At 37.8% G+C, this 11,790-nt stretch overlaps 2 protein-coding genes across 2 annotated transcripts; both read left to right on the top strand.

Annotated features, from left to right (window-relative positions):
* The first annotated feature begins 486 nt into the window (after positions 1-486).
* Positions 487-2,484, top strand: LOC137404718 (uncharacterized). Its single transcript, XM_068090950.1, has one exon. The coding sequence runs from the start codon at positions 487-489 to the stop codon at positions 2,482-2,484; it is 1,998 nt and encodes a 665-aa protein (XP_067947051.1).
* A 944-nt stretch (positions 2,485-3,428) lies between these two features.
* Positions 3,429-4,103, top strand: LOC137404717 (uncharacterized). Its single transcript, XM_068090949.1, has one exon. It carries the CDS (start codon positions 3,429-3,431, stop codon positions 4,101-4,103), a length of 675 nt encoding a protein of 224 aa, XP_067947050.1.
* Positions 4,104-11,790: the final 7,687 nt, after the last annotated feature.

Here is an 11,790-nt window from a genome sequence, read left to right as displayed (position 1 = left end):
GAGAGAGAAGGGGAGAGAGAGAAGGGGAGAGAGAGAAGGGGAGAGAGAGAAGGGGAGAGAGAGAAGGGGAGAGAGAGAAGGGGAGAGAGAGAAGGGGAGAGAGAGGGAGAGAAGGGGGGAGAGAGAGAGAAGGGGGGAGAGAGAGAGCATGAGAACAAGTACCAATCTAGATAAGTGTATAGACCTGGAGAATCATCAACCCTAACTCGATGGTTTGATTACACTAGTCATAGTTGGTAAGTTGAAATGAAGTTTCTGTAAAATATACCAGCAAGAAAAAATAGTTGGTTCATCGTGTAGTTTCACGCAAGTAAAATGGCTTAAAATAGGATGTTTATATGTGATAAATAAAAGACTATAGATAGATTATATGACACAAGCAATCCTTCTGAACTACCACAACCATTTAGCCTCTGAGCGCTTCCAAAGGAAGAAACAAGGATACTAACTACAAAGACAACTAGGGCTGGAAAGATGATGCTAAGCATGGTTATACCTGTGTACGTATCAACCTTACAAAATCCTTCTGAAGAAACCCTCATTTACGCTATGCTGGACACACAATCCGATTCGTCCTATCTCAGTAAAGAAATCGCTCACATTGTTAAGCCAGCTTATTCTACCGAAACAGTAACTATTAGCACCCTTACGGGTGAAACTACAGATTGGGTGAAAAGGTACAGCAATTTGCGAATTCGGGGTTACCAGCAGATTGAGTCGACAACCCTAGAAGCGTATGAATGGAGCGAGCTTTTGTATAGTGGTCAACAAATACCCAACAGTGTCAATGTTCAACATCTACCCCATCTCAAAGAACACACCCAAAAACTGCCACCTCCTTTAGATATACCAATGGGTATGTTGATAGGCGCAGGCTGTGTAGAAGCTTTTGAGCCTCTGGAATGTATACCAGGAGACAAGGGACAACCATTTGCGCAACGAACCATTCTGGGATGGACAGTTTTAGGTGGGAAAGAACAGCTAACAACAGTTGAAGGCAAACTGAATCAAAAGACTAAAGTCAACGCCACATCAGTGTGCTTTAAGGATCATGATGAAATCACATTGATCTCACAAGAAGACATAAAATTCATGAATATAATGCATGAAGAGGCTCTCATCAAAGAAAATGGATCATATGAGATGCCACTGCCATTTAGACAACGACCGATCATGCCCAACAACAAAGTGCAGGCCGAAAAAAGGCTGATGGGTTTGAAGAAGAAGTTTGGTACAAATGAAACATTCCGCAAGGAATACACAACTTTCATGGCTGATTTGCTAGAAAAGGGTCATGCTGAAGAGGTTCTTTCATCAGGAGAAAAAATCCGTACAGGTGAAGTGTGGTACATCCCCCATTTCGCCGTTGTGCATCCGAAGAAAAACAAGATAAGAGTGGTCTTCGACTGCAGCGCAAAGTTCGACGGCACATCACTGAACGATCACCTACTGCAGGGCCCAGATCTTTTTAACAACATGCTGGGAATATTGTTAAGATTTAGAGAAGAGCCTGTGGCAATAGCATGCGACGTTGAGAGGATGTTCTATAACTTCCAAGTCAACGCAGATGATAGAAACTACTTGCGATTCCTTTGGTTTGGAAACAGCGGAGAGATAAAACAGTATCGTATGACAGTCCACTTGTTTGGGGCTACTTCATCGCCAGCAGTGGCAACCTATGGCCTTCAAACACTAGCAGAAAGTCATAAAAAAACCTACCCTACGGCTTCTCAATTTATTCAAAAAAACTTTTACGTAGACGACGGCATTACAAGCGTACCTACAGTGGAAGAAGCGCTTGAGCTCATTGAAAGTTCGCGAAAACTTTGTCAAAAGGGAAACTTGAGACTGCACAAATTTGTTTCAAATAATGCACAAGTACTGAAAGGAATACCTGAATCAGAGAGATCAGTCAAAGATGTTGATCTGTACAATGGATGCTTCCTCCCTCAAAGAACACTAGGCCTAGAATGGTCGATGAAAGAAGATGTATTGAAATTTACAGACAAGGAGTTTCAACCAAAGCCTATGACACGGAGAGGAGTGCTGTCAACTGTAAGCCAGCTATATGACCCGTTAGGTTTTTTGGCTCCATTCTCTCTAAAGGGAAAGAATATCTTGCAGAAAATCAACAAAGTAGATGACGACTGGAACAAAGGGATTCCACCTGGTCTGATTCAGCCATGGAAAGAATGGGTGAAGGAGCTAGGCAACCTAGATGATGTGCTTATACCACGATGCATCAAACCGGCTGACTTTGGACCCACTGCACAAGCAGAGCTTCACCACTTTTGTGATGCAAGCCTTAGTGGGATAGGAGCTTGTTCTTATATGAGACTGATAGATATAAATGGTAATGTGCACACATGTTTGCTTTTGGCAAAATCTAGAGTCGTTCCTAGTAAAGGCATCATTACAGTGCCACACTTGGAGCTTCAAGGTGCAGTTGTGGCCACTCAGCTGCACTCTATTCTGAAAAAATAGCTCAATATCAAAGTTAACCAAGAGCATTTCTGGACGGACTCAGAGATTGTTCTAGCATACCTATCTAACGAGAAGAAGAAGTTTCATGTTTATGTGGCGAATAGAGTGCGTGAAATAAAGATGACAACTAAAGCTGAACAATGGCACCACGTTAGCAGCTCTGAAAATCCCGCTGACATCGCCTCGAGGGGCCTAGATTGCAGTAAGCTACCAAATTCTATGTGGTTTACTGGACCCACATTTCTCATGCAGCGTAACATACAGAGTAGACTGCAAAATGACCGCAAATTAGCAAAGTGTATCGCAGACGATGACCCTGAGGTAAAGAAAATAAAAGAGGTCAAGTTGACCAAAACTCAGTACAGTACGGCATAATATGACCAACTCCCCAAGTTCAGCAGCCTAAAAAGACTAATAACGTCTTTCGCATATCTGCAACAGATTGCACGGAAGAAATCATGAAGTGCGATTTCTACCCCCACAGTGACACAGCTGGAAGATGCAAAGCAATTGGTCATAAAGATTACACAAAGAAAGCACTTCTGGACAGAATTGGATGCACTACATAAAGGACAAACACTACCCGCCGCTAGTAGCATTATCGGTCTCAATCCTTACATTGACAAGGAAGGCATACTTCGGATTGGTGGGAGGGCCACGAAATCAACAACTCTGAGCTTTGAAGAAAAGCATCCTATAATTGTTCCTAAGAATTGTCATCTAGCCAAGTTACTCATTAGAGACGTCCATAACAAAGCTCACCTAGGCATGGGTTACACCCTCAACATGGTGAGACAAAGTGGGTACTGGGTGATCTCAGGCACAAGGATAACCAAAGACATTGTAAAAATTGTGTGGTGTGCAAAAAGTTGAGAGGAAGCTTCGTGCAGCAGCAGATGGGCGAATTACCAGAAGATAGACTACAACAAACACCGCCTTTCACTATGACTGGAATCGACTGTTTTGGGACTTTCACGGTAAAAGAACGGCGTACACTGCTCAAGCGTTATGGCTTGCTGTTCACTTGCTTCTATAGTCGAGCCATACACATTGAAGTGGTTGATGATCTCACCACAGACGCATTCATAAATGCCCTTAGATGTTTCCTAGCTATCAGAGGCTCTGTCAAGAGAATATACTGCGATCACGGCACGAATTTTATTGGAGGAATAAATGAGATGAACAGACAGTTCACAACAATGACTAATGAGGAAGTAAAAAGGTATCTCATCAACAGACGTATAGAGTTCATCACCACAACTCCTGCAGCTAGTCACCAAGGTGGAGTGTGGGAGCGCCAGATCAGAACTGTGCGTTTCGTGTTAAATCAAGCCATGTCGAAATATCAAGGTCAAATAGACACAGCATCACTCAGAACGATCCTTTTCGAAGTTGCATCTATTGTAAACCACCGACCTCTCTCTACCATGCACCTCAACAATCATGAAGAGGTGCCACTGACTCCAAATGCATTACTGACAGGAAAAGTTGAGTCAACACCTCCCCTCCTGGAGACTTTGACAGTGAGGAAAGGTATTGCAAATGGCGATGGAAAAAGGTTCAGGCCATTGCTGAAGATTTCTGGAACTGCTGGAAGGTGGAATATTTGGACAACATAACGAAGCGACAGAAATGGACAACATCACAAGGTAATTTGAAAGTAGGAGACATAGTTATGATTGTGGAATCAGATCAGCCAAGGAACAGTTGGAGACTGGCAGTTATCGAAGAAGTTTTTCATGGACAAGACGGTCTCGTAAGAAAGGCAACGGTAAAGGTAGCCACAAAAATGTTGGATAGCAAAGGCAAACCTATAGAGAAATCTACTGTGCTTCAGAGACCAGTTCAGAAACTGGTTAAACTTTTGTAAATATTTGGTTATGTATAATGCAGCTTACGCAGTCTGTGTTTAGTTTGTTTTCATACTCATGTATGCTGTGTATATTATTTTAGCTTTTGTGCTTCTAATTATCAATGTATGCACAACTTGGTTCCTGTCCTGTCATATAGAGTAGGTAAACGCCTGAGCGTACCTTGTAACTTTTGAAATTTATAGTGTAAATTTGGTGGGAGTGTAAGGATTATGTGTACTTCCTATGCAGTTTATAAAATGTTAGATACAATTTTTGCTTGTTTCAGCCTTCAGGCTGCCTTGGTAGTATATCAGTTACTGATGGCTTGATTTGAATTCGGTGGGCTGCCGTGTGATTGGTTTGCATTTGTGGGGCTATTTCTGTCAGCCAAATACGCGATATCTGTGTTGATGGCATGCGGTTTTTGTAACTTGCTTCTAGCCGGTCACGCAGTCAGCCAGTTTAGTAAAATCGATCCAGTCTTAATGTTGTAAGCAAATCACTGGAGCTTGTTTTATAATCAAATGAAACTACAGGAGGCAAAAGGTATTTACCACTGTTCCCTATTATAATATGTATCAATTTGTATCATTTCTTTTCTGTCAAATAATGTTACATTGTGTTACACTTGCTAATTAAGACTACTTCGTTCTATTTTTTAGTTGTACTGTTTTATTTTAGACTTCACGGTTGTCGTGTGGTGTCATTAAAGTAAAGATAAATAAAGTTGACACTTACATTGAACCAGTAAAGTTAGTAACCTCAAAAGAAATCTAATAGTCAAAAGTCTAGCAATGCTCCCACATTGCTAAAACCAACTTCAAAAAATTTAATTTAACAACAATTTAATATGCAAAGACGTAGCGTTCATTCTGGGTAACTACATAATACAATAATAAAAAAAAGCAAAGGCACCATTTAAAAGTTGTAGGAATTCTCTGAAATACTTTTTAAAAATGAGCTGTTATTATTTTAGGATAACGCTTGATGGTTCAACTATCAAATTTATCTATATACTAGCTGTGCTACCAGGCATTGCCCAGTTAATAAAAGAGTCTTTGGACAGAAAACTGATTTGTATTAAACATATAACAACATTTGCTACCCTAAGTTTCAAACTACATATCATGAGCAAAGTTTTTGTGTAGTTGAAATAAATTAAGAGAGAAAATAAATAGAACTGTAAAGGGTTTCAAACTTTGTCAAACACCTCAAACTTTCAAACTTCATATCATGAGGAAAAGGTTCTGTGCAGGACAACTAAATTAAAAATAAATACAAAATTGTAAAATATAAAATTGTACCAAAATACTATGTTAACTTTAGTAACTATAAGTACCTAAAATGACTTTGGTGTATTTTGTGTTTATGATCTGCAAGGTAATATAGCCTTATACATGTACAATGTATTACATGGATGGTTCTTACTTTTGAAACAGACGTGTAACACAAACGCTGAATCTAACTTAAATGAATTTAGTTCACTAAACACATGCTTGAAGAAAGTTTTAGTATGTATTTTAGTGAACTTCCAACCAAAATTTTATCATTTATCCATTTGTTAAAAGCTTTTATTATAACGGATACTGGATATACCGGATAATGGATAATGCTGAGCCCGCAGTAGCTAGCAACTGATATCTCTTAATAACGCATATAATCATTACAAAAAACGCCAAACTTTAAGTTTGTAAGTAAATTATTGTCGATATCGTGGAGCTGAACAAATTAGCCCAAACAAAATGAAGACAAAGAAACATATTGTTGCAAATACTTGTGTCCCAAAATATTTTTAAACCTGGACATTGTAACGCATGGGCGCACTGCTAAAATAATAGTTAAAACTGGACAATCCAAATGACGAATACAAAAATACACGAACACACATACAACCAATTTTGAAAAATATATATACATGTAGATATAAATCTCAGTGTCTGTCCACCTGTCCAGTTATATAGCTATTAAAATCCTGAAGTGGAAAGTTCACTTCTTGCTGGATTTGGACTCGAGAAGATTACAACCCCAAGTTTCTAAGCACACATTTAACCGCTGAGCTTCACTGTCTTTAGAATTCTAAAGCTCTTATCATATGTCATATACCCTTTTTTATTCGCATACGTTGAACAACGCTTTAATTGATCCATTGCACACATAGATTATGATTTTAATCTGCTGAAATCCATTGTGCCGGGTAATCGTGGGTGCAATGGAAATATGTAAATAGCTTTAGCTGGACAGACGGACGGATACTGAGGTTAACATATATAGATTTTTTGCCTGACTTTATGGAACGCAACGCTTTTTCGACCTTGCCATACTAGGGGTAATTGTTTTCCGCCTTTTGATAAATATCAACAATTGCCAGAAACACTACAACAATTGCAAAAAAAATTCATCTCAAAATTAAAATTGGGCGATTTTTGTACTGATTATGACGAAAGAACAAAAATGGCAATATGCTATTTTTTTGCTATATTAGTTCAGCATTATCTGTTATGATAAAAAAATTCGCATACAGGTAAATGATAAAATTTTATTTAACAGTGTCAAGTTTACTAAAATGCAAACTAAAACTTTCTTGAAGTACGTGTTTAATAAGCTAAATCAATTTAAGTTAGTTTCAGCGTTTATTTTACACATCTGTGTTGAAGTTAAGAACTCTGCAGATAGTACATTATAATTTTACACTTTTTAGCAGATCATAGACACAAAATGCACTAAAGTTATTGCAGGTAACTATAGTTATGAAGGCTGAAATGTTGTTTTGTTACTGTTTTAATGATGATGATTTTGATAATTTTTCCTAGGCGGTGTTTGCATTAGATGATTACTACGGGTTTCTATACCACTCTATACGTCTACACAATATTTTCGCCTTATGATCCCAACACTGAAAAGAACTAAAATCATATAATAGTATACCAAATAATTTTTCATTGTAATCATACCAAAACTGACTATATTTAGCCATTAATTGCTAATGATTTCACATCTAAATTTAAAAACCTTTACAGTTTTTCTTTTCTCCTAATTCATTACAACAAAAAACTTCTTCATGAAATGAAATTTAAAAGTTACAGCTGTTTAAAAAAGTTCGACAACATTCAAAATTGTTTTATTTTTCTCCTAATCTATTTTCTCCATAATTTATTTGAATGGTATATGTTGCATATGTTAAATTAAAATAAATTTCCTGTCCAAAGACTTTTTTACTACCCGAACAACGCCGGTCATTCAGATACACTTCACTTGAACTAGAGTTGTGGACATCAGTATGTTCAATCAACGCAAAATAAAAAATGTTAGGAAACAAGGTTCTCTCATGAAAAAATCAAACTCCAATATTTCATTTTGTAACGAACTTGCTGAAAACAGGAAAATTTATAGACATTTATTTATTACATCGGCTAATATCTCACAGTTTACTAGACTGCCAGTGTACTAGTATTGGTAGTTGTTTTTTAAAATTTGATTTGCAAGTTTAGCAGGACAGCAAGAGTACAAAGGCTAATTTTACAAGCTTCATTGTAGCTTATATTTTTGTGACATTATATTTTTGCATAACTGCTGCCCGGCAAATATTGATGTCATGAAGATTGTGTTACCAGTTTTACCAATTGCATGTAGTTAGGCCTATCAATCTTTACAATAAGAGCCATGTCTCTCTATCCATGCATCTGGCTAAATCAGTGTTAGGGTCATTAGGACAAATTAATGCATTTACCACTGTACTATGCACCCTCATTTTATCATCTAACAATAATTGCGCAAATAATTATTAGACAAGATGATCTCGTAGGGCGAACGGGACTGCAAGTGTGCTCCTCTACAAAATTAACAAATTCTTTATAAAAAGTTAAAAACCGCTTAATCTTTTACTTGCTGTTGGGCTTTTTGAGAAGCACTTGCTTAAAAAGAATATTTTCTTGCGTTTAAAGCACAATATCGATATTAGAAAGCATGGCTGTTTGCTTTCCATGAAAACCCTAGAACTTGCGTCAGTTTTTATTGGATCATTTGAAAAAGTTACACAATTTCAAAAGGTTGCAAAAGTAAAAAAAAGTGTGCAAAATTACAACAGCTTTCGTTCAGCAACTATTTTCATGGTGCTATTCTATCAGCTAACATTTTATCATTCAAAGTTATTTTGATAAACAAACACATATTCATTTTAGTTTTAGTACGTATGTGTGATAAAAACCCACAAAAACAACTTTTTACCAAAAAAACTTATTTGCTTCATTTTACATTATTCCGTTACTATTGAAGAAGAGCCACTAAATACTCATTAGACTTACCAAAAGGTTCAGGTCTGTTATACAGTGTTATGCTGCCAATGCTGTACTTAGCACCCAAGTTCACTGTCCACCAGTTTACTTGTTGATTAGCTGCTGTATGAGAGAAGTCTGATGTGTTACCATTGACTGCATTGCTGGCTAGGTAAACCTCATTAGGTTTATATTCACCACTCTGCCTGGCTGGTTTATTAAGGGCTAGATTTACTTCTCCTGAAATGCAAATAGATGGGAAATAATAAAATGACTATTAAGTTTAGTTGATGTTTATAGCATTGCGAGACAATTTAGGTTGTGTCAATTATGTGCACTTATCAAACAAGACACCATCCCTTATTGGTCAAGAGTTAGTTTACTTCAGTTTAAACAAAATATGGTCTCATTACGCACTGTTTGCTACAATTATGCAGGCAAATAAGATTTAATTAAAACATACTGGTACCATTTTGGTTTAACATGAAAGTATTAGCTACTTGCATAGACAGTTTTACGAATTATATAAAAACAAGATGGAATTTGCCCCGGAAGTTGAATTTTATTAAAATATATTACCTTCACAATACTTTAGCATTAGACGTGTAAGACATTGTTTTGTTCAAAGCCTTAATTGCTTCTAAATAAGCATAATAATGTTACCATAAAACCTATAATAAAACGATAAGCGAACCATTCAAACAGTCTCTCAGCATTCATACAACTACTACACTATAAATAGGAGTCATGAGATGTAACAAACTTACCTTCTGCAGGAAGAACATGTACAGCCAGCAGTAAAGTGAGCTCTAACAAGTACAACACATCAGAGCTACCGAGTCTTACTTGTAGTTCATAGAATGTTTTAACTAGGAATAAAGTAGTGAACTAACTACCTCCTTAACTAAATATAACTTACATAACAAACTTTACATTCCAGACTTACCTTCTGCAGGAAGGGTGAGCCTCACCACAAGTAAAGTGAGCTCAAGCAAGAACAACATATCAGAAATGTTCAGTCTTACTTGTAGCTCCTAGCAGGATACAGCAAGGAATAAGGTAGTAAACTAACTTCCTCCTTTGCTAAATATAACTTACACAATCAGCTCCACATTCCAGAGCTCACATGCGTTTCTCAGACAAACAAAAGACCATTTAGTTGTTCATGAAAATCATTGTAAGGCTCTAACATCAATGCCGATGACTGTGAATATCAACTACCTAATAATCCTATGCAAATACACTCTATTTTGAATGCTCGACTGCACACTAATATTCGTTTTTAGTGACTGAAACCAACATTTACGTGAAAAACATTGACTCACTATTTCCAAACCATAAAGGTATCCACTAAACAATTGGTTGAATATCCACATGCTAATGTATTGCTTACTGAGTGATTATAAACAACTGCCAACTTGTTAGTTATGGACAAAAGTGAGGCTTAGGAACATTTAAAGGTGCTGATGCACAGTTTGAACTTTGAGACTCATGATAATCATTGTGGGGCTCAAACATCAATGCTGATGACTGAATGGGGAATACGCTCCATTTTGATTGCTTGACTGGAAGTTTTGCAGCCATTTTTTCATTTTCTTGACTAAGATCAAGGGACTGTAGCTCCGGAACATCTGACATTGCTGCCCTCAAGTGTGACAGGAAATCAGCGTAATCCCGTAGCGCTTTCGCGTCTTTTGCACCTACTCGCGACCATTCATCAAGCTTTTTTCGCAGTGCTCTGTTAACAGTATGCTTACTTCCAAACCTCTCTTTTAGGTCACATCTTGCTGCTTTGTATGCAGCTTCTGTGTTGGTCATCAAATGCCCACTGATAGCATCTTTTGCTTTACCCGTCACAATTTTTTTCAAATATCGAAGTGGTTCTTTTCCAACAAGTCCCTCTGACTCAATGTAGGCCTCGAAATCCTGTTCCCAATCTTGGAAGTTGCTAGGATTGCCGTCATAGATTGTTGGTGCTGGTGTTGAACGCTTGGTTGCCTTCATAGCAGTTACCAGACTTTGTGTCAACTCCCTTACAGCACTCATGCCATCATCTTGTCTTTGAATGGGCATCCTTCCATCTTGATTGGTGACTGTAGCTCCTTGTATAGGTGTAAGTTGAGGTGGTTGATGCGACAAAACTTCATCGAAGTTATTCCTTTGTTGTTCGAAAGCTAAACTATGTAACTGTGAGTGTTGCTTATGTGAGAAAACTTCCTCAGAGTTATCCCTTTGGGGATCCAGAACAGAACTTCTCCGTTGAGAGCCTACTGAAGTGGACAACTCTTTGGGGTGGCTGAAGGCCCTCTGTTGTATTGCTGCTCTGTCAGCTTTCCTGCTTTCATAGATTCTATTCTGTTCTTCCAGTTCTTCCTTCATTTTCGCTATTGATTCTTCCAATCTTGTGATCTCTTGCTCTTCTGCTATTTCTTCAGCCTTGGTATCCATTAATAGCTTTATTCTGGCATTTACTTGGTCTTTCAGTACAGAAACTTCTTCCATATATTCATCAAATTGTTTTGAGATGGACAAATCAACTTTATTATCAGAAAGTTCATATAACTCATCATACAGCTCATTGACATATTGTACAGCTGCATCAACTGTTTCGAGTGTGTTATTTGCAACATCAAGCCCTGTGAGCTGCTCAAAATTGTTATATACAGTGTCAAAATACATTTGGGCCTTGTTAATCTGCTTGTACAGAGCAGTATTTAATTCCAAGCACTGGTTTTGTTTGGCCACACTGCTTAGCGTTTTGGTTCTAGTTGATTTCCTAACACTAACCTCAATGTTTGAGACACTCTCAGAAACTGGGCTATGTACAGCATTAGACACAGAAAGTGTACTGTCATTTGCTAAATCAGCATTTGCTGATTGGCTTTCAGCAGGCTCTGATTCGCTCTCTGACATTATTGACAGTCAAAAATAAGGCATACAGTAAAATATGAAACCACTAAGGCTATATGTCTATGCTCGAGTGAGCTTCAAAGCCTAGCTACCTGGTGAAAGCAAACCAAAACTGCAAGCTAACACCCAAACATGAACAGCAGTGAGACTGGATGTGCAGGGGACCAGTCTGTCAGCCAAAATGACGCGCGATACCAGTGAAAACAAAGTATTAGGAATTTCCACTGCCTTGAATTATACACACAGTCAGCCTGTTTAGTTTACAAACAGGT

This window comes from Watersipora subatra, chromosome 9 (assembly GCF_963576615.1).
Source record: "Watersipora subatra chromosome 9, tzWatSuba1.1, whole genome shotgun sequence".
Lineage (NCBI taxonomy): Eukaryota > Metazoa > Bryozoa > Gymnolaemata > Cheilostomatida > Watersiporidae > Watersipora > Watersipora subatra.
This window is presented reverse-complemented; position numbering and strand designations above follow the sequence as displayed.